Source organism: Chenopodium quinoa, unplaced genomic scaffold (genome assembly GCF_001683475.1).
Source record: "Chenopodium quinoa cultivar QQ74 unplaced genomic scaffold, ASM168347v1, whole genome shotgun sequence".
NCBI classification, from domain to species: domain Eukaryota; kingdom Viridiplantae; phylum Streptophyta; class Magnoliopsida; order Caryophyllales; family Amaranthaceae; genus Chenopodium; species Chenopodium quinoa.
In genome coordinates, this window is record NW_018743893.1 from 956,458 (window position 1) to 981,228 (window position 24,771).

At 36.0% G+C, this 24,771-nt stretch overlaps 2 protein-coding genes and 1 pseudogene across 2 annotated transcripts; 1 reads left to right on the plus strand and 2 right to left on the minus strand.

Annotated features, from left to right (window-relative positions):
- Nucleotides 1-4,590: 4,590 nt before the first annotated feature.
- On the minus strand, nt 4,591-5,751 carry LOC110686762 (F-box/kelch-repeat protein At3g23880-like). The gene is made up of 2 exons (XM_021863367.1): nt 4,887-5,751; nt 4,591-4,730 (listed from the first exon to the last, which is right to left on the minus strand). The coding sequence occupies exons 1-2, from the start codon at nt 5,749-5,751 to the stop codon at nt 4,591-4,593; spliced, it is 1,005 nt and encodes a 334-aa protein (XP_021719059.1).
- A 191-nt stretch (nt 5,752-5,942) lies between these two features.
- Nucleotides 5,943-7,557, plus strand: LOC110686615 (annotated as a pseudogene).
- A 10,643-nt stretch (nt 7,558-18,200) lies between these two features.
- Nucleotides 18,201-24,766, minus strand: LOC110686763. Its single transcript, XM_021863368.1, has 3 exons — nt 24,740-24,766; nt 19,002-19,077; nt 18,201-18,883 (listed from the first exon to the last, which is right to left on the minus strand). The coding sequence occupies exons 1-3, from the start codon at nt 24,764-24,766 to the stop codon at nt 18,201-18,203; spliced, it is 786 nt and encodes a 261-aa protein (XP_021719060.1).
- Nucleotides 24,767-24,771: the final 5 nt, after the last annotated feature.

The following is a 24,771-nucleotide window of genomic DNA, read 5'->3' on the forward strand; positions in this document are numbered from 1 at the left end:
TAAATTAATAGGAACCGAAACCCAAATTAGCAAAAAAAATTCCATAAGCATAAGCATAAACCAAAGGCATAATATTTCTCATTCATTCATTGATCCAAGTAAATGCAATGAATAAGGAGATAATGACTTACCAGGGTGAAGCCCAATCTTCTTGGAAAAACTCACAAACTAAAATTTAACTCAATTTAAGTTGAAATTTTTTATTGGTTTAGTGCGTGCTAGGAGAGGAAAAACTCCACGTACACCAAGCAATTGTCTAACGTGAACAATGAAAATAAACACTTGTTAGGAGTTAGGAGTAGGACGTAAACTCAAAAACAATAACCCATTTAAAAAGGCTAGAAAAGATACTATGGTGTACTGGTAGGCGGTCGCACACCTAACAAAAATAACCTAAGTAATCCTCCTAACTATGTAGTAGGGTAAGTCAGGGTCGATCCCACATTGACTATGGTTCACCTAAAATTATCTAGACTCAAGTTATTACTAAGCAAGAATCAACAATGGTGGAATAATCTGAAACTAAAGTATGGAAAACTAGAAATAATCAAACGAATATGATAAATCAAATAACTAAAACATCCAAGATCAAGTATCACCACAATTACAATCGATGCAATTATATTTCTACCCCTAACATACAATTCCAATTGAACGGGGAAAAGTAAACCCTAATAAATACCAAAGACCTCTCTCGAGTATCAATGGCTTCCCTAACATACAATCAAGCCTATTCTCATAGTATCATGCATATTAGAGACATTAAACACATTACTCTCACTTCCCAATTATCAAACCCAACTACTCTCGTGTTGAATATCAAACCCTAAATTGATCTACTCAATTCCGTTTAAACCCAACTCTCGCTGTGATAGAAACAATGGAATAATCACAATACTAAGATTACGTCTAACCTAGTATTGGCATAATCACAATCAATTTAGCATAGCAATTGCAAAAATCATTAGAGAATTTAAAGATTTAATTCATGCATCAATCATAATTGGGCTACCCTAGATCTTGGAATAGGAAATCTATTCACTCATAATGAAAGAAACAATAACAAAAATAATTGAAGAAAACATAATTAAGAAACAAGAGATTAAAAGAAAATACCGAATCTTGAATTGAATTGAAGGCGGAAAGTGTAAATCTTGAATCTTGAATTACAAAAGTAAAGGAAATAAAATAGAGAGAACTAGTTCTTAACGTAAAAATAAAAGGCTAGAATAAAACTTAATTCATAATAAAACACTACTTAATGTATATATAGGCCTAGGAAGATAAAAAGATAAACATCTTTTCTTGGCGCACAAGGACTCCAGGAGGCACGGACGTGCCTCTCCATAGGCACGGACATGCCTCTATGCATGCATAAACTACTGTGGCTACTGACTTCCAGGCACGGACGTGCCTGGTGCTGGGCACGGACGTGCCTGCTCTGCTGCGCGTATCACTCATCTTAAATTAGTCATAACTTCATATCCGGAGCTTCGTTTGAGTCGTGTAATATATCGTTGGAAAGGTCTTCAAGTCTACTTTCCAATGAAATTTGAATCACTCCATTATCATTTGTATATCAAAAGTTATGATCATAATAGTGAATAGGTCTCATATTTGTCAAGTATTTCATCAACGTTTTGCTTCATTTTCACTCAAGTTCGTCTCGAACACATGTTTTGATATTCTTAAGCAATATGTTTTCATACTCCATGATTATTATACTCAAGATTAGCCAACCATACTCCATTTGCATATAAATCACCTGAAATTCATCAAAACACACAAACGAAGAGTAGTAGAGCACAACTTAAACAAATATGCACCAAAGATCTCTAATTTTGTAATCAAATGAGCTTAGATACCCACCTAAAACATGTGCAAAATAAGACCTATCATGTACATGATCTAAGAGAAAGAAATACTACTTGCATTCAACCGGTGACAATCCGTTTCATAGTATTTGACTTCACATGAGCAGTGATTGACAATTGCAAAGACAGGAATAGATGATCTATAATTATCCCTTGACTAGTTAGTATGTATAAATAGAGGATTAGGGAGAAAGCAAGGAAAAGCATGACTACTAGTTCTTAAAATTTCATAAATACATGTCTGGCTTGCCAATAACTTTCAATAAAGTTATGGATAATTATGAAAAAAATTCACAGACCTAGCTGTTTTGTAATACAAAATGTTATACTGACCTTGTTCTAGAGTTCTAGTACTAGGTTACTCGATTAGTGTTATAAGGGCTACTTTGTTCTTTAATTTCCAAGTGTCCACATGTTGTGATCAGACGCACGCAAAACACGTTCAAAGTTGTATATTATTTCATTTGTGTTGATTAAAAAGAGCTCTTGTGTCTAATGGTTCTTAGAAAATTTATGTTTAGATTAATTATTATTATTTTTAATTCAATTTTATGTCCGATGTTAATTTTTTCTGATCAGATTTGACGGCTTGATTTGACTAAACTTTGACTTAATAGGTAGGCTAACCCGTAAGGGAAAAGTATATCAAATAAAATTTGGGTTATAATACCTACTAGTAGTGTTGTACTGCGTAGTAATTAGACATGGCTGACTATGGTATAACAATCTTGGCTCATCACTTTGGAGTGTATGTATGTGTTATTATACCTACTAGTAGCTTCCGATAGAAGCTTAAGCATATGAGTTGACTCAATTGAGTCACTAACTCAATAAGGAGGCTAAGGGTTTCAATGTGCCAAAGGATGGATATGGAGAGAAGGAAAAGTTGATTGGATCAGGATTGGTAACTCTCTTTGATATTTCGCCTTGGCAAAAACAGAATATGGATGATGGATAACGAGGATGATGTTTAACATCTAGTTTTATCAAAAACACTAAAAACTACCACCACTTTTGGCCGACCCCCTTATATGACGTCATGGTGGGTCCCACTAATTAATTTTCCTTCGAATTTCACCTTTCTTCTTCCCTAATCATCTTAATTAACCAATTATACCCTCGATTTTGCATTGTCGTTTGGCTTGAAGAATAAATTAGTGAATAAAACCCCTAAATAACGCCTAATTAATTTTCAAATTAATATTAAAATTAGACAAAAAGGAAAAAGAAGGAAGAACAGAGGTGAGAATTGAGGAAAAGAGAGGAACAATTGGTAGTGGGACCCACCGTGACAAAAGTGGTGGTAGTTTTTAGTGTTTTTGATAAAATTAAGTGGTAAAATACAATTAAAAAAAAAAAAAAAAAAACTTGAGGTGGTATTGTACAAAATGACAATGATGTCTTTCACAGCATCAGGCAGTTGCATAACACTAAATTCTTCAGCATCAAAGTCATACATGTAGAGTTTCCGATTTTTGTGTAAATGACTTTCAATCCAATATACAGTTTCTCCTCAACAGACCCTTCATATATTAATCCCGATAAACCCCAACCAGACTTACTCAACCGATTCGGTTTTTCTCTCCAAAGGCTATCATTAACTGAATATACAGCAAATGAGACCTCATCAGATCCACTAATAGTCTCAAAGGCAAGCACCTTATAATCATACTAGAAGAACCCAAAATAGAAGGACCTTATAAATTTGATTACTAAAAATATAGAAGGACCCAAAATAGGACATGAGGGAAGAAACAAAGTGCACTCAAGGGTCACTAACTCATTTAGCTACTACGAGTACATTTATTTGATCGACCAAAATTTTTAAAATATTTAGATGTAATTACTAGTTTTTGAGTTCAAGCGTTGTTTCAAATTGTTTTTTAATCTTTATATAACTCGACACCTATTGAACCGACCTGTAATCAACTTGAACTTAACTCGAATTTGTAATCGATCTATAAACAACTTGAACTCATCGCGAATTCAAAGTTGACTTGATGTGAACTCAATCCGACACCCAATTAACCCAACTTGAATTCTACCAAAAACCGATTTTTGACCCGGACCTTTTATTAGGGGAATAAGGCTACTCCCTCCGGCCACTTGTGCATTTGATACAATTAGACAATCGAAAAAAAAATTAACAAGTTGTGTGAAATTCTGAATGAGACTCTTGAGTGGTCTTTGTTGGTCGGAAAAATAGATTTTCATGTAAGGAACGTGACTTTTTTTGGTCGGAAAAAAAAAGGTCAATTGTTGGAATTCGGTCAAAGGACCCTCGCCACTACCTAAATGCAATAAAAGGATCTTTTGTGCCACCTTTTTATAAAAAGACCTTTACAACAAAAAGACCTACTTAAAAGGACTTTTTTTACAAATTTTCCTAGTTTATAAACTATAAGCTGAAGAACGTTGATAAATAGCAACCACTACAACATACAATAAAATAATATATCTTGATGACAATAACCCATAAAAAACCGTATTGAAAAGATATATGATTTGCAATTACTATCAAGGAAATTATCATATAAACTAGGAGCAACAATAGTAAAAAAAAAACTCAATAAAGACATATTGTCATACAATGCAAGGAAATTTAACCTATAATGAATGTATCTTGGTTAAACTACACTAACCAAAAAAATAAGCTAGATACGACAATGTGAATCTATGTTCGGACTTGTGAAATTAAAATCATTTCCTGATGCCCTCATTTTGGACCGATTAAATATTTATCATCTCTTAGTTCATCAGTTTCTCTTTGTGGAAGGGGTGTCAAAGTCTGCCCTTTAGATACTTTGCTCATCACCAAGCTCTCCACATACGTACCCAAATATTGACAAACACAACCTTGAAAAGAACTAATTAAGTCTTGTCTTTGATGATTCGCGAAATTATAAGAGCTCATGCTCTGACGGAGGAGACCCATCAAAAGTACAGTTTTGTTGTGAACATAATGAATTTAAGAGCAATAATCCTCATATCCATCTCCGGAAATCCAAAGACTCCATGACTCCTTTGCACCATCCTTTTTCAGTATCCATATGCGAGTCCTTTGCAAAGATAAGCTGCAAACTGCAATTGAGTCACCGAGGAGGATAGCATAACTCCTAATCCAAATTCCATTTTTCTGGGTATCCGGAATTTCCAAAGACCTAAGTTCCTCAGTATCGAAGTCGAATCGATAGAGAGCTTCAGATGAATAATAAACTCCAACCCAATATACAGCCCCTTGACAGAAAACACTTCGTCTTTCCATCCTATAAAAACATGATATTTCAACAAAAATCCCAGATTTAGTTTTTATCTTCCAACTATGATTGTTGAGCGAATATACAGCAATGGGTACTTCTACTACATCACTTATTGATTTAAATCCTAGTTCAAAAGCAACCACTTTATAATCATTACAAGAAGGAGCATATCCAAGAGCATATCTTGCGGAGACCAAAGGGCAAAGCGGAAGAAGCAAAGACTTCCTAATAGACGGGTTCCACAGTCTCAAGGGAGTTCGAGAGCACGGGTAGGACGACTGCGGCCTCACCAACATCAACCCATTACAACAACCATAGAGAGAGTAAAATATAGATGTTTCATATAATTGAGCACTTTTAATTAAGGGGCCTATACCACTAGTGCAATATATTGCGTAAGTACTTGATCGTCCGCCACAATAAGCCTCCTGCACTAATATACGATTTTTATTAGTATTGTAAACTTTAAGATGCATATTGATGAAATCTGACGAATCGATCATAGATCTCCAAGCTTTACAAACGCATCTGAATCTAAGAAGGGTTTTCGCCGGCAACATCGCCAATATTTCTATTATTAGATCCCATGGCAAGTACTTGGGCTCTGATAAATCCATCAATCACCCTCACTCACAATGAAAATTTGGCAAAATTTTTGTAGCAGTAAAGATCTATAACCTACGCAACCTTACTGTCTCGTTTAAAAAAGAAGTAAAATTGACTTTTTATTAAGCTTCCACACAATTTATGGTTACCTAAAACTCTTCTTCCCTACCAAAAATAACTAGATATATTTTTAATAAAATAACTAAAACAATTTACAAGGCTGGCCAAAAAATTTTAGGAAACATGTTACATCGAGTTGGGGGATGAAGAGTAAAATATTAGTGTGCAATTTGTAAAATACCAAAAATACCCTCCCACTTTGGATTTTTAAGAAAAGGTTGTTAAGCTTTTTTTTTAAAAAAAATAAAATAAAATTTCTTGTAAATAAAATATAGAGTAACTTTTTATTGGAACATCCCACCTTTGGGTCATCCGCTAAAAATAATCCCACCTTGGCGATTTTTATAAATAATCCCACATTTACCCCCTAATCTTTTTAATGGTCCCATTTTACCTGGAACCGGTTGAGTAGATAAATTTTTTCTAAGTTTAATTTATACGTGTCATTACTTGATTGGTAAAAAAAAAAAATAAAAAAACCACCACCGCCACACCAATTTAGCCACCACCATCCACTACAAGAACCAGGTCAAATTTCGACGGACACATAATTCCGTTAGAAAAATCAAAATTTCTGACAAATTTATTTTCCATAGGATATTTCCGACGAATTCAGAAATTACGTCGGAAATTTCTGGCGAAAAATAATTCTGTCGGAAAATATGTACTTTACTTCCTATGCTGATTATATTGATAAATTTCCCGCGATTGATTTGATTCCTGCAAAATACAAGACTACTATACGGTACAAGGAGTACATCGAGGGTGTTCTTAAGTACTTGATTTCGTTCTTGGAACGAGCAAAGCCTTTGATGTTCTTGGACAGGATTTTCAAGAATCTTGAGTCTGAATTCGAGGAGAGCTGGACTACTAATAGAGGGGAAAACGGCCTAGGACAACGAGTATCGATGATGTGAACGAGTGGCTCGATGAATATAGCACTGTCGAGAGTCTAATAGAGTTAGGAACGATAAAACTTAACGAGGCGTTAAACGCCTTGGGGCTTAAGTCAGGGGGTACTATGCACCAAAGGGCGGAGAGGCTTCTCCTTGTGAAGAATACCACTCTCGAAAGGCTGGATCGAAAGCACTTAAAGAAGGAAAAAAGGCGATGATGAACTTGATTGTGATAAAGAAATCGCGATCATTGAAGCGAAAGTGAAGAAGTTGTGTGTAATTCTGAAAGAGACTCTTGAGCAGACTAGGGAACGCATTAAGAACAGACAGGGGATGACTTATGATGAACTCCTTCGTGATCGTGGAGCTGATAATGAGATAGTTGCACTCGACATAACAAGCGATGGAGAAGAGGACGACAATAGAAACAATAATCCGCTCAAGTTGCCACTAGGTTCGGATGGGAAGCCTATACCGTACTGGCTCTACAAGCTACACGGTCTTCACCAAGAATTCAAGTGCGAAATATGTGGAAACTACACCTACAAGGTGCGAAGGACCTTTGAAAAGCACTTCAATGAAGTGCGTCACCAACATGGTATGCATTGCTAGGGTATCCCTAACACCAAGAGCTTTCATGAGATCACTCGAATCGATGATGCGAAGGAGTTGTGGTGGCAGATTCAACTAAGGCAGTAGTCTTTCCTATGGCAGCCTGATGTTGAGGAATATAAAATGCCGAGGGTAACGTTTACAACAAGAAGACCTACGAATGATCAGATTAGGCAGGGTATTATATAGCTAATGTGATTTTGTTAATTAAATTCTAAGTAGTACGAGAAAGCTCTGAAATCCATAGTTATCCAATTTCGGCTTAAGCTTGTGTTTATTAATTAAAATTTAAGCTCATAATTAATTTATAAAATTGTAGTAATATGCAATTCAAGTAACTTGTGGTATTATATTACCCCTTTAATGCTAGAAATTGGCATGAAATTAGCCACTTACTGTCCCTTCTTAATTCAATCGATAAGATGACCTGCTACGGGTGTGACTCGAAATAAGGATATCAATAACTAGACGGTCTAAATACAACCATCTTGCACTATATTATTGTAATAAGAATGGTTTTGAGAACACATTTAAACAAATATTTTAACTTCTTATTTCTCAATCAAATAACACAGGTGACCCCAAGAGAAAAACACATAGGATGATAGAAATAAGGACACTCAAACTTCACTTAAAAATGACACTAAGCCATTAAATTAAGGGGCCTATACCACTAGTACGATATATTGCAGAAGTTCTTGATCGTCCACCACAATAAGCCTCCTGCACTAATATACGATTTTTAATAGTATTGTAAACTTTAAGATGCATATTGATGAAATCTGACAAACCGATCATAGATCTCCAAGCTTTACAAACGCATCTGAATCTAAGAAGGATTTTCGCCGGCAGCATTGCCAATATCGCTATTATCAGATCCCATGGCAAGTAATTGTGCTCTGATAAATCCATCAATAATCACCTCACTCACAATGAAAATTTGGCAAAATTTTTGTAGCAATAAAGCTCTAAAACCTTTGCAATCTTATAGCCTCGTTCAAAAAAGATATAAATAAATACTCAATATTTGCAAATAAGCAATTGTACTCAATCTTTTATTAAAAAAAAAAAAAAAATGACTTTTTTTTTTTTTTTTTTATCAAACTTCCACACAATTTACAAGGCTTGCCAAAAAATATATAATCGACTTTTTATTAGGCTTCCAATAAAATATGGTTACCTAAAACTCTTCTTTCTTACCAAAAAAATAAATGGATATAACTTTAATAAAATAGATACGGAGTATATAAATAAACAAAACAATTTACAAGGCTCGCCAAAAATTTTAGGAAACCTTTATATTTCATATATATCATACTGCTTTTAAAACCCCTAAATAGGAAAGAACAATTAATAGGGTGACTACTGCTTTTAAAACCTCTAAATAAATCTAGAATACGAAGACACACAAACCCTCTTGCACGACTAGATGAGCACGGGTGACAGTTTTTTTTTTTCTACGACACGGCTATGCTAAGGTAAATTTAGTAATCTACATTTCTAGCTTATTATAAGTTATTAAGTTAATAGGCTATGCATGGAAAACTCTTAAACACAACTTTCTTCTCCAAGTGGTCGCACATTGGACAACTTTGTCCCTAAATCACCAAAACTTGACCAAAGACCTCCAACTCTCCAAGCAACCAAACCCTTGCTAAAGCATTAAAGGGGAAATTATTCAAGACCATCCAAGAATCCTTTAACAAAAGCTTCAGAATCATCCATGAAACTGAATCTTTATGACAATTTTTCTACATCAACCAAGTCTAATGCTCCCACATCAGTTCCCTTGCTTTGGGGTTAATGACCTCAAAACAACAGCTAATTATCGAGCACATAAATATCCTACATGCAACCTAACTAGTTAAAGCTCCGCCAGTCTCTTACTACCATATACTTGAACATATACTAGATCAACTCGTTGTCTTGTCAGGGAAAACCCAAGTACCTAACACAAGCATTAATCTACCTTGGTTTGAACTTCAGATTCTACTACTATAGTAGTCTCTGTTAATGCCAAAGTTTGCAAGTTAATATCATAATTGATAGTACCCTTCAGTTACTCTCTGACAACCAATTCCCTATACCTTGAATACGTGCTGAATGCAGCAGATTTCTATCTGCAAACCAAACGACCATGCTTCAAGGCTGCTCCTTTAATTAACTACAAAAGTATAAAATGCGCAATAAATTAAACATAGGGGTAGCAAATGACTCCTTGGACGACAAAACAATGTAATCCAAAGTCCAAAGGAGTTATAATTTTGTTGGACTATTAATGTAAATGATCTAAGAGAAAGAATTAAGAAAAATAAAAATAATGGAAATCATGCAATCCATTGAGAGAAATCCCAATCCGATTTAGCTTAGGTTTCTAACCCACAGAATATTTGGTAATCTTATGCAGAATATTTTGTATTTGGTAATGAATTATTGGATGCAAATCTAACAAGAACTCATATGTCATTATCCTCTTAATAATAAATCATAAAAGCCATTAAAAACATATAAGTTGAACAAAAGCTAAGGGGAATTGTCCCTGAATAACAGAACCTGATAGTCTGATACATATAAAACATATTGGACCAATATAATTTGAAGTGTACTTATAAATTACATTAACACAAGTACATTAACGACATATATTTTGCACTTACTAATTAACAGTGTAGCATAGTTGCATGTACTTGGACTGAACTGATACAGGCCATACACATGAGTCTTATGACAGCCAAAATATTACACATGAGTTTTATGCATACTTCAAGATCTCACATGTGAGCTTAGACACACACCAGTATATTACACCATGGTAGAGGGGCAGCAGCAACAGAAAAAATCAAACTGAGCATTTCGCAACTTCAGGCAGCGGGCGCTACTAGTATGCATCTCTGTAAAGAGCAAATAATCCAGTCAGTATCAAATTTTATAGTATCCCTCCCCACTATAAGGCTATGACAATTTGTTCAAAAAAAAAAAAAAGGTCTGACAATTAAATTGGATAAAATGCAGATATTAAATGACAAATGTAACAAAGAAAATCTGATAGCAAACCATAAGGTCCATAACTATTACAAAGCTTCATCCTTATAGCAATAACATTAGCACTTAAACAAACAACTATACAAGGCTAATAATCATGAAGATTTGCAATATTTTTTTATATAGGTAAGAAAAAAAAAACATTCGGAACCCCTTCTCACAAGGAAAATACAGATTTGCAATCATCTCTAGTATAGAGTAGCATTCATTATACCTAAAAATTTTACTAGAGAAAAACAACAAATCAAGTCGAACAAAGAAGAATGTATACATATATATAGTGTGTTTGTGCCTTACAAATCACATTCCCCTTAACTGTATCTCATAAATAAATAGGGAAGAAATCACAAATTCCAAAGAAATTTTCAGTCAGTGCATAAGTCGTAGAAATGTAAAACCCAACAGATTAGAAAATGAAAAAGTGTTGAATCCCGATTTTGATGTGCAAAAACAAGACAGGGAACATAACTTGAGTCAGAATTTATTGCATGGGACAGAAATGTAACGTAATCCGAAGGAAAAACAACATTAAGTATCCTTGAGCGATGCATGTCATGAATGGCTAAACATTAAAGCAAGTGTAATTACAGCATGTTAAGCTAGCAAAATTTCATAAAATGAGAAATGCAAGAGGTACCTAGTTAAGTGCATCCGCATTTCTTATAAGTTTAACCATAGGTCTAATATTCATTTAATTTTCTGGGAATTATGTCAAAGTCTACCCTTCAGATACTTTATGCAACACCAATCTATCCACACAAGTAAGAAATGATATCCACTAAAGATTTCTGTTTCCCCAAATGACTCCACTCTATTGTAAGCTTTAGCGAAGAAAAAAAAAACAAAGTGTATGGTAGAAACTAGCAATCACCTAGAATCTCTACATAGACATAGCCCCATTGATCCTCTCCATCCTCTCTAAGAAGACACGATGAAAACTACTAATGAATCACAGAGGAAGAAGACCAGTGAATGAAAAAGACAATGAGGAAGTAGCAAGGACTTTCCCATGCAGGGGTTCTACACTCTTGTCTCATCCTCTCAGAGTCTCAGGTGGGCTTCTATATAGGCATCAGTCCAAAAGAGTGCCAACAAAAAAAGTATGAAAATATGAATTATAGATTATTCAGAATATGAGCAGCTTTCATATCACAGCTTAAACATTCAATGGCCAGCAGATCTGCGTTGCAAGTGTTTTTGTTAAGTTTATAATGCACAGAAATGTAACTAAGAAATCAATTACAGTCAAGAGAACTTCATGTTTTACACACAAACACTAGAATCTTTCACTAGCAACCCTACCAGATGTTAGGATTAGTGTGGAGATAGATAAATACATGGAGACATAAGGAGATTGCATAGAAGCTGCCTTATTGTTAAGGTTCGACCAAACTTGTGAAAAGTTCGGTCGAACCCGGTTTTAAGTCAGTAGGTGCACCAGTTTTCATTTCTAGAGGAGGAGTGACAAAACCCAAGGAGGTTCGACCGAACTCTGGGTAGGTTCGGCCGAACCTCCCTGCTCTCTATTTCGTCGCTTCGTTTTCGGCTTGTGCGATTTGCTTTAATCTTAGCCGTTGGATTATATTTTCTACCTAGACTATATATACCTTTTCTAAGCCTCTTTGTTGAGTATTCACAAACATTTAAACACATAGAGAGGTTTTGAGAGGGTTTGTGAGGAGCATTTGAATTCTATACAATTCATGCTTGTAATTCTTGAGTTCATTCATCATCAATATTACTCCATAGTGCAAGGGTGGGTTTTTTCTCCCGGTTCTCGGGTTTTCCCACGGTAACATTGTCTTCCTTTTACTTGCTTTAATTCCTTCAAAGTTGTTCTTGATTGTTATGCTTGTTTGTTCATTGCTATTGTGGGTTGATTGCAAGTTAGTTGAACACTTTAATCCTTACAATTGGTAGCAGAGCCAAGGTTGAATCTTTGGTGTTTTGATGATTTACGGTTTGTGTTAAACTTGAAATTGTGATTGAGTTTCAAAGTTTGGAACTTTAGGTGTTCAAAGTTTGAGTCTTGGGTGTCAAGTTGCATTCTTTGTTGTTGAAAACCTATTGTGAACTTTGTGTGTTTGATTTGCAATGGAAGAAGGCAAGTTGAGAATTGAGAAGTTTGATGGGAAGGATTTTGGGTTTTGGAAGATGCAAATAGAGGACTATTTGTATCAAAAGAACCTATATTTGCCCCTTACTAGTAAACCATCGGGTATGAAGGAAGAGGAGTGGAAAGTATTGGATAGACAAGCCCTTGGAGTGATTAAATTGACATTGGCTAAGAGTGTTGCTTACAATGTCAAAGATGTGACAACGACGGTTGGTGTGATCAAAGCATTGTCCAATATGTATGAGAAGCCATCGGCTATGAACAAGGTGTTCTTGATGCGTCGTTTGTTTGAAATTGAGATGAATGATAGTGGTTCCGCCCCCGAACATATAAATGAATTCAATTCAATAATCTCTCAACTAGCTTCGGTTGAGATTAAGTTTGATGATGAAGTGAGGGCCTTGATCTTGTTGTCATCGTTGCCTAGAAGTTGGGATACCGTTGTAGCCGCCATTAGCAACTCTTCCGGAAAGTCGAAGTTGAAGTGTGATGATGTGAGGGACTTAATCTTGAGTGAGAGCTTGAGAAGGAAGAACTCGGGTGGTGCTTATTCTAGTGAAGGTAGGGGACGTGGAAGACAACAAAGAGGTGCTCAAAGAGGAAGATCGAAGTCTAGAGGGAGGAGTAAGTCGAAAGGGAAGGTGAACATTGTGTGTTGGGGTTGTGGTGTGAAAGGGCATACTAAGAGGGAATGTCCTAATCCCAAGAAGAAGGGTGGTTCAAACCACAAGAACCACGATGATGCTAGTTCATCGGTTAGCTTGGCATCAAGCGATGAAATCGGTGATGCATTGATCTTGAGTGTTGATAGTCCCATTGAGTCTTGGATCCTTGATTCGGGAGCTTCATTTCATTCTTCTCCATGTAAGGAGATTTTCCAAAACTTCAAGAGTGGCAAGTTTGGAAAGGTGTACCTTGCGGATGATGAACCTTTGGATATTGTGGGGAAGGGAGATGTTATGATCAAGACTTCAAGTGGGAGCTCATGGAAGCTTGAAGATGTTAGGTACATACCTAAGCTAAGGAAAAATTTGATTTCGCTGGGTCAACTAGACTCAAGCGGTTTTAGAACCATGTTTGGTGAAGGTACTTGGAAGGTGTCAAAGGGAGCTATGGTGGTGGCTCGGGGCACGAAGACCGGCACATTGTACACTACCTTAGGGTGTAAAAGCATGATTGCTACAACCGCAAATGATGAGACTAAGCTTTGGCATACTCGGCTTGGTCACATGAGTGAGAAAGGGATGAAATTGCTAGCTTCAAAGGGTAAGTTGTCGGGGTTGAAATCAATCGACATGAAATTTTGTGAGACATGTGTTTTTGGGAAACAAAAGAAGGTGTCTTTCACAAAAACCAAACGGTCCTTGAAGAAGGAGAAGCTAGAACTTGTGCACACGGATGTTTGGGGCCCATACCCCATCAAGTCCCTTGGTGGTTCTCACTATTTTGTCACTTTCATTGATGATTCAACCCGGAAAGTATGGGTATATTTCATGAAGCACAAGTCGGAAGTGAATGAGAAGTTCAAGACTTGGAAGACGGAGGTTGAAAATGTTTCGGGCAAGAAGATTAAGGCAATCAAGTCCGACAATGGAGGAGAGTATGAGTTGGAAGCTTACAAAAACATTTGTAAGGAGCATGGCATTGTTTTGGAGAGGACCATTCCCGGTAAACCTCGCCAAAACAGGGTAGCGGAGCGGATGAATAGGACTTTACTGGAGAGGGCAAGGTGTATGAGGTTGTTTGCGGGCCTCCCAAAGTGTTTTTTGGGCGGATGCCGTTAGTACCGCGGCTTACTTGATAAACCGTGGACCTTCGGTACCTTTGGAATTCAAGATACCGGAGGAGGAGTGGAGTGGTAAGGAGGTGTCCTACACTCACTTGAAGACCTTTGGTTGTGTGGCCTATTTGCAATCCGAAAAGAGAGACAAGCTAGACCCAAAAGCCATCAAATGTTACTTTATCGGGTATGGATGTGAGAAATATGGTTATAGATTGTGGGATCCTAAGAATCGAAAGATTGTTAGGCATTGTGACATCACTTTTGATGAGAGCTCTTTGTACAAAGACAACTTTGGTGGGAAATCCGTTGAGAAAGAATCAATTGAAGATGAGCGGAAATTTGTTGAGCTAGATGGTAAGGTTAGAAGTGATAAGGAAGTTGAACAGGTAGAAGTTGAGGTGCAAATTCAACAAGCATCTCCTCAACATGGTGCTCATGTTCCGGTGGATTCGGATTCAAGTGATTCGGATGATGATGATCACTTGGAAACGGATGAGCGAGTAGTTATGGGTGAGCCCGTTGTGGTTCATGGAGAGCCATCTACACCACCAACGGTGAGGAGATCATCAAGAACAATCAAGCCACCACACTGATATTCTCCATCCTTGCATTATTTGTTGTTGACGGATTCTGGTGAGCCGGAATGTTATAAAGAGGCAATGGGCATGGGTGACTCGTTGAAGTGGGAGCAAGCAATGGAAGATGAGATGCCTTCATTGGAGAAAAACAACACTTGGGTGCTGGTTGAGTTGCCTAAGGGCAAGAGAGCACTTTTGTGCAAGTGGATCTTTCGAAAGAAAGAAGAACCGGATGGTACAATTCGGTACAAGGCAAGACTTGTGGTGAAAGGTTTTTCACAAAAGGAGGGCATTGATTATCATGAGATCTTTGCTCCGGTTGTGAAGCTAACCACTATAAGGATCTTGTTGGCTATAGTGGTTTCGGAGGACTTATTTCTTGAGCAAATGGATGTAAAAACCGCGTTTTTACACGGTGATTTGGAGGAGGAAATCTACATGAAGCAAACGGAAGGGTTTCAAGTTCCGGGTCAAGAGAACTTGGTGTGCAAGCTTAAACGGAGTCTATATGGATTGAAACAAGCTCCTAGACAATGGTACAAGAAGTTTGACAATTTCATGCAAGGCAATGGTTTCGTGAGAGCGGAAGGTGACAATTGTTGCTACTTTCAAAGGTATGACAATGGCTATATCTACTTGCTTTTGTATGTTGATGATATGTTGATTGCGGGAACTAGTATGGAAATTGTCAATGACTTGAAAAAGAAGTTGTCAAGAAGATTTAAGATGAAAGACTTGGGTGAGGCCAAGCAAATACTTGGCATGAGAATTTCTAGGGATAGCTCAACGGGTGTGTTGAAGTTATCTCAAGAGGAGTATGTCAAGAAGGTGCTTAAAAGATTTAACATGATTGATGCAAAGCCTCGAAGCTCACCTCTTTCAAGTGAGCTCAAGTTGACTAAGGAGGATTGCCCAAAGACAAGGGAAGAGAAGGACAAAATGACCATTGTTCCTTATGCTTCGGTCGTTGGTAGCATGATGTATGCTATGATTTGCACGAGGCCCGACATTGCTCACGCAGTGGGAGTTGTGTGTAGGTTCATGTCAAATCCGGGTGAGAGACATTGGGAAGCCGTGAAGTGGCTATTGAGGTATTTGTTGGGTACTTCAAGTATGGCTCTTTGCTTTAGGAGAAATGGAGTTGTTTTGGAAGGTTTTGTTGATGCCGATTTTGGAGGATGTTATGATTCAAGCAAAAGCACTTCGGGGTATGTGTATACTATTGGTGGTACGGCCATTAGTTGGATGAGCAAGCTCCAAAAGTGTGTCTCTATGTCTACGACGGAAGCCGAGTATGTGGCTATGTCGGAAGCGGGAAAGGAGATGGAATGGTTGAAGGGTTTCCTTGAAGAAATGGGCATGAAACAAGATGTTTGTGCGTTGTATAGTGATAGCCAAAGTGCGGTTCAATTGGCTAAGAATCCTATGTTTCATTATCGCACTAAACACATCAAGAGGCGTTATCACTATACTAGGAGTTTGGTGAAGGATGGCACGATGTGTTTGAGGAAGATTGCCGGTTCAAAGAATCCGGCAAATATGCTCACTAAAGTTGTTTCTAGTGACAAATTGAGGTTGTGTAGGACCTCAATTGGACTCCATCATTAATTTGAAGGAGTGTTGTGCTATGGTGAAATTGTTTTGATGAATGTATTAAGTGTTCTTGAGGAAGGAGTGTGTATGTGGTAGTCTATGGTGCATGTTTGATCCTATCTCCAAGTGGGAGATTGTTAGGATTAGTGTGGAGATAGATAAATACATGGAGACATAAGGAGATTGCATAGAAGCTGCCTTATTGTTAAGGTTCGACCAAACTTGTGAAAAGTTCGGTCGAACCCGGTTTTAAGTCAGTAGGTGCACCAGTTTTCATTTCTAGAGGAGGAGTGACAAAACCCAAGGAGGTTCGACCGAACCACCCTAGGTTCGACCGAACTCTGGGTAGGTTCGGCCGAACCTACCCTGCTCTCTATTTCGTCGCTTCGTTTTCGGCTTGTGCGATTTGCTTTAATCTTAGCCGTTGGATTGTATTTTCTACCTAGACTATATATACCTTTTCTAAGCCTCTTTGTTGAGTATTCACAAACATTTAAACACATAGAGAGGTTTTGAGAGGGTTTGTGAGGAGCATTTGAATTCTATACAATTCATGCTTGTAATTCTTGAGTTCATTCATCATCAATATTACTCCATAGTGCAAGGGTGGGTTTTTTCTCCCGGTTCTCGGGTTTTCCCATGGTAACATTATCTTCCTTTTACTTGCTTTAATTCCTTCAAAGTTGTTCTTGATTGTTATGCTTGTTTGTTCATTGCTATTGTGGGTTGATTGCAAGTTAGTTGAACACTTTAATCCTTACACCAGACCTCCCTCCAAAACTTCATGGATTTACATGTCTCCCAAAAGTATTCATCAAATGCTTCCTCTTCCAGTTCCTTGTTGTGACTATTAGACTATTTTGGAAATATTTGGGATCTGCTTATTGTGGTGAAGTGCTGCTATTTTTCACATTTCTCATTTTGTTATGGAGATAATCATATTTAGAACTTAAAAGCCTTCAACAGAGAGTCAAAGCTTAAGATTTAATCCGCCAATAATTAAGATCTTATATAGAACCTGTTAATCTAAGATACACTTGGGGTTTTCATTCACTTATAATACTCCAAAGCACTATTTGCTAGATGGGTGATCATGACTCCACAGTGAAGACTGATGCTTCACTTATAGGTGAAGATCCAACACTCCCTCAAGAATGTACTAAAGCAAACTTCTTACTTGTATCATACTTAACATCTCACAAGCATTATTATTGACTCAGACTTTGGAATTGATTTTCAAGCAGAAAATCTCAACATTATAAGGTAGTTTCTTACAAAAATAATCCTATTCCAAATCGGATAGACCACATTATTGAGGGGAGTAATTATTCGTTTGTTCAACTTAGGTGATGGATTAGAAATTGTTTCGTGTTTAATGGTAAAGGAAATGCAACTTCATTCACTGATGGTTAATAGCATGCTATTTATTAACCTTTTTTCTTTATTTAGTTTACACATTAACTACACCATCATCAAGTAAATGAGATAAAAGGTTATATGATCCTATAGGACAAATTCAAGAAATATCTATATAGAACAACTCAACAACAAAAGCAAGTCTTCCTAAACAATGCATTTTAAAGCATGACAAAAGACAATTAATATATCATAATGTGTATTTCACATATTTTAGAAGATGTAAGTGGGAAAAATAACATGATTAAGAGCAAGTATTACCTGTGACCTTTCAGAATCTGCCATTATCAACCCTTCATCAATTTCATAGGAATGATGTGATAGTCTCATCAAAACCTTTGTGCAAAACCAAGCTTTCTACATAAGTCTGGAAAGAAATCCGGCTACTCATGATATGTTTTTTTTCCAGAGTTCGCGTTTGGTTGCTTGCAATGTCATAAGACATCGTAGCGAGAGTGTTGTTCAACAAAAACGTATTGCTATTTTGACCATAGACAACATTTGAACATTCAAACAACTTGGAAGCATCTAAGTTCGGCTCTCCTGAAAACCATAGCCTCCATGGATTCTCTCCGCCATCCTTTTTCAAAACCCATATGCAGATACTTTCAGAGGACATCGATAAAACTGCCAAGGACTCGCCATGGGCAAAAATAAGCCTAGCAGTGCTTTCTTTCACAGAATCAGACAGTTGCATAACACTAAATTCTTCGACATCAAAGTCATACAAGTAGAGTTTCCTATTAGCTCCGGGTTTTCTGTGCAAATCATTATCAACCCAATATACAACCCCTCCACAACAAACTAACCCTCCACAACGCCTAAACCTCGATATAGCCCAACCCGACTCACTCACCGGATTGGGTTTAACTCTCCAAAGGTGATCAGTGAGTGAGTATACAGCAATATAGGCCTTATCATCTTTAAAATTACGAATATTAGTCTTAATGGCAAGCACCTTATGATCATTACTAGAAGGGGAAAATCCTAAAGCATATTTTTACACAACTACGACGAATTCTACTCCAACGAACTGCAATAGGACAACGGGGAAGAGACAATGATTTTCTTATAGAAGGGTTCCACAATCGAACCGCATTCAGACCGTATTTCAACAAAATCAACCCATTACAGTTTCCAGAAATTGAATATGGTTCAGGCAATTCAGCAAGAACTGCAACCTTATTCAATGTGTCACTACTACGAATTGTGAAAAAACATCCAACCCCCCACAAATCTTTCAATTGCTATCAGATGATCAGTACTTTTTTGGGAATAATTGTAATTGTAACAATTAAGATGCAAAGGAATGAAATTGGAGGAATCAATGAAAGAACACCAAGTTCTACAAACAGACCTGAATTTTAAAAGGGTTTTTGAAGGTAGCCATGCCAAGATCTCCAACAATAATTCCGGCGGCAAGTAGATGTCCTCCGGCAATCTGTCGACCCGTGAGAGTTCCCTCTCCATACGACTCATTTCGGCCATTGAACTCATAATTAAGCAAAAGAGATGATGATCTGAGTTGCAGAGTTGGTACTCTTTGGTATAAAAGGGGGAAATTTTTTCTATGAAGTATACGTTTTCTTTTGGGGGGGGCAGTTTCATTTGACTATTTGAGTCTATAAGTTACTAATTGACCCAAAGTTTGGTTTATTTCCCAAAGCAAACGGCCATTAGCTACTCCCTTCTATTCCTATTTTTTTGCCCCATTGTCAAAATATGGGATAAATTTTACCAACTTTGACCATAAATTTCCGTGTTCATAAAAAAAAAAAAGTCATGTGGGATCTTGTTTGTTTCATTTCGTTGTAAAATTAATTAATATCAATTTTTTATATAAAAATGGAGATGTAAACATTTTAAAACGTGTTTTGAAGACTACGTAAAGTCAAATAGGGCAAAAAATAAAGGGATAATGGGAGTACAATACATTGGTATTAAATTTAGCACCCTTACAACATATTAATATAAAAATTATAACCGGTGACGTATTGGTATTAAAATTAGCAAAATGTGACAAATTAGTATAAAAGTTTTTATTAGGGGGCAGTTAGTATAAAAATTAGTAAACGACGATAATTAACCTTTATTCATATCGAAGTAAGCATGTATCATATTATTTTTATATTTATTACTCACTTTTTATTTTATTTTTTCTTAGTGTTAAATATTGTTTAATATTGTTAGAATTGTATTAAAAGCAAGGAATAAAAAAAGGAGTAAAAAATGAAATCATATAAAATAGAGTAAAATTCAAGATCATGCAAAAGAGTTATTCAAAAAAAATTGAAAGATCAAGATTTAATTACACATTATTTGCTTTACATCGAGCTTTCAATTTTTGCAATATAAAAAAACATACAAACAAATGTGTTCCTAATTTTTATAATTTTCTCACTTTTAAACCAATTTCAACTAGTAGTAAGATGTGAAATGAGGGAGCCCTAGTTCCTCATTATGAGGAACACTTTTGTTCCTCATAATGGCATTTTGGAAAATAATGTGATGTTTTTCACTTGTGGGGATCGCCTATGTGTAATGAGTAGAACTCTCAGATCTTGACACATACCCATGAGGAACAAAACCTGTTCCTCACAATGAGTAACAGGGAATTCCCCATGTGAAATCTTCCCTTCAGAAACTTGTGGTCGATTGCTGTCCAGTCCTAGGAGAAAATTGTAAACCACCCAACGGGAAGGACTGGCTCAACATTCAACACATTCCGCACATAAATTTCAACTGAGTAGGTGTGCTCTAATCCCTTCATTCTGTTTTTCATTACTTAATCCTAAGTTCTTCTCTGCTTTAAAAAAGTGTTTAAATATTTTTTTCACTCTCAATTTCTAATTTACATCTCTCTTTCTACATGATCTTTGATTTAGCATGGGGGTTCAGTTTCGCAGTCTTCCCCATATTAAACTTTGTGAAGATACAGTGCACTAACTTGCCTTTTCAATTATTTTAGAACAACATAATGCAAAATTGTTTACAGAGAATTTCGTTTGATACAATAATATATGATCCAACCTTTAGGAGTCATAATTGCTCAGTAGTTGTGATGGTCATCTGCTGTCTTGGTTATTTTCAGCTGGCATAGACATTTTCATTTTGCATAAATCTAGATCGTGTGTGCCCCCCCACCTTCAAGTATATCAACTTACTTTGCTATTTAATTCATGTAGTATTAGGCACTGTTTTATTTCCATTGATTCATCTACATCTATATGTTTGTGCAACGAGATTTTATCTGGTGTAATTGCGTGTTTGCACCCTAATATAGACTGGACTAGGGAAACCTGGATAATGCTTGTATGCACACCTGATTGATTTTGAGATTTCAACTCCAGAGTTGTTACTAGATTGGACTATAAGAATAAATATATAGTGAAAACTTGGTGAACTTCCTACCATTTCTTACATTTTTAGATGCCTAAATTTGAGCATTAGGCGTGTATATTGGTCGGAGAGTGTACTACCTTATCTTATGTCGCCTTCTTTACCTGAAAATAGCCACCTGTTTATCCTCTCAGGTACTTGTTGATGAGTATCAGACTATCAGGCATGCAGCGATTCGTTCTTTATTTGCCAAGTCCCATATACGTCAGAGTATCAGCTGCATTCTGTTCCTTCAGTTTGCCTCATGCTCAGGTTCTAAACTTTTGCTCTCAATATATTATCTCCCTTTCATTTGTAGTGACTTCTTGACGAAGTCCTGTGACACTAGTGAAGTTGTCGATGTCATAATTCTGAGTGACCAGCCTTTTGTTTTTTTGATCAAATGTGATGTAGAATATCAAATTCCTTTTATGCAAAGCTGGATGCAAAATCCTTTCAGGTAAGATTGGGAAGTATTTAAAACTTTCATTTTACTTAATGTAGCTAATTCCTTATATCATATCAAGTAGTCTACTTATTACTGTATATGCAACAGCTTTTTCACAAAGAAGTTCAAGCAGATTCTCTGTTGTAGCCTTCTTCAAGAGGAATGAGTACAGTATGATAGCTACGGCCCTTAATCTGCTGTTAAGACATCTTAATATCAAGTTTTCGGATCACCAGGCTAAACTCTATCAACTCACATCATCTAATTTTAGTTCAATTTGTACTGAACAAGTACATATGTTTCTCAGCTCTCATGCTGCAGCCTGCAGCTATGTTCAATCAACTCATATCATCTAATTATTAGTTCTTTCTGGTTAGTGTATCTTGGAGTGATCGAGTAGCCCATTTATTCTTACTATTAGTTATTCATGTACAAAACATCGAACTCTATGTGCTAGTTGTAGCTGCCTAATGATCGAATTCAGCCATAATTTGTCAGCACCTGTAAGAAGCTTTCAGAACAAAAAGATTTTGCCTTTATTTCTAAGTAAGATTACAATTATTAGTTGCACAAATCCTAAAAGTAGTCCTAGACGATATGTAAGTAATTTCGTTTAATAAGCTTTAGTTGTTAGATCTTGTTTATAAACTCCGGTTTTCGAGATCCCAAAATATTATTTACTGAACTTACTGAACATAAATACAAAAACATCATCGACATATACTTCATACTTAATAATTAACATGTTGCAATTGGGACCAAAATGATATAGGCCATACATCCATGACATATGATTCTTTTTAATCTCAAATCCTTACATGCGAGCTAAGGCATGCGCCACTGTATTACACCATTGTTGAGTGGCAGTAGCGAAATAAAACAAAACAGAGCATTTAGCTTCCACGGCTTGCAACTTCAGACAGTGCTACTAGTAGCCGAGTATGCATCTCTCTAAAGAACAACTGTCACAAAAAAATTGAATAGCAAATCATAACTATACTGAAAATTTTAACCAAATAAAACCAAACAAACAAGTATATAGCCTATTTGTGCCTAAAAAAATCACAAGAAATCCCCCTTACTTTTACCTAAGGGCATAGAGAGTTAGAGAGTGGAAAACACAAATTCCAGAGGATCAAGTAGTAAAGGCTAACAGAAATAGAAAATCGAAGTGTTGAATACTGATTTAAAGGCAAAATCAAGGCAGAGAAGCAAAACTTGAGGTAGAAAAAGGTATATGTCAAACTGTACAAGGAAATAAGTTGAAATTATATAGCTAAGTTAAATTCATATCACAGGTACCAACTACCAAGTCAGTATTTAAGCATGATCTATTCAGGGAAAGACAGTTAGAAGCTTAGAGATTCTTTAAGTTGTCACTAGATACTTTAGCAATATTATATGATTACAAGACAGGCATACATAAACTGGTGCTCAGATTTTGAACGATATTAGAGATACAGGACATACAAATTTCGTGTTTCTATGACAGAACCAATTTCAGTATAGACACAAAGAACAAGCAACATCACACACTGAGGCAAGGGCTATGATGGGTCATATACCTGAAAGAGAGAGATTCCCAATATACAGTACTACTAGCTTTCTTTTCCTTTTGTTTTACACTCTAAATTCTCCTGGCTGGTAAATTTGATTGTTCTTTTACAAGTCTAAAACAAAGATACTCGAATGAAAACAACATTAAGTGTCCCTAGCAAAGTGTATATGCATCCCTTCTATCAGGGGTAGTCTTCCATAATCCATATCAGCCATTGTCTATTATTTTATTTTTATTCTAAGAAGAATGTCAAAGTATACCCTTCAGATACTATACGCAACACAGATTTATCAACGTACGTAAGTGTGAAATGATACCCAAATGACTCCAGTCTATTGTAATTTTTAACAAAAACAAATTATTTTACAGAACCAAAAACATTTGGGGAGGGTATCTGGAAGCAAGTTGTTAGCACCTAGGATCAAATAAACCATAGCCCTAATGATTCTCTCAATTTTCCAATTGAATATGTTTTGATAAAGGACTTTATCATAGAGAGAAAGAAATACAGTTTCATTTGTTCAACTTTGGCGATAGATTAGATTTTTCAAATGAACCTGCAGTATTTGCAGTTTTAGGGACAAATATTACCCAAATTTTACTAGAGGATGTCATTGAGAGAGTTTTATTACGGATATACTTTTACTCTAATCATTTTATAGATTGAAAATTTAAATAGAAATTAGCCTCATGAAAGTTTGTTACTATAGTTAATAAGCCAAAAGTAACAGCAACACTACCCTCCCCAAGATCACCACTTCATCATATTCATGACTGCAACAGATACTAGTATAGTATCATGTACATGAGATTCAAAGCTAAATGCCAACAACCCTTGTATACTTAGTGTATAATAACAACAATCATTATATGATTGTCTTATAAACAAGATAGATCACTACGTTATTTCATATTTCAACAAATATTAAGACTTGCCATACTAATCACATGAAAATAATCTCTTTAAACTTTAAAAGTGTTCTGTTTAATAGTCAGTCTTCATCAGTTCCATTTGAAGCTTAGGTAGATTTAATTACCACTTATGCAAAAATTTGTTTTAGGCACCTAATATTTTATTAAAGAACTATGTATTTCAATGATATTCCAATGGATATTTTGTAAAAAAACTACCTTATAAATTGGAGATTTTGTAAAAAAAAAACTACATTCATTTATGGCTGATAGTATGCCAGAGGAAATATCCACTTTACTAACCTTTTTTCTTTATTTGGTTTACACATTAACTACACCATCATCAGGTATATGTGATTAAAGGTTATAAGATCCTTTATAAGGACAAGTTCAAAAAATCTCTATATAGAACAACAAAAGCAAGTCTTCCTAAACAATTCATTTTAAAGCATAACAAAACACAATTAATATATCACAATGTGTACTTTACAAATTTTAGAAGATTTAAGTGCAAAAAATAAATCACATGATTAAGAGCAAGTATTACCTGCTGTGACCTTCTAGAATCAGCCATTATTA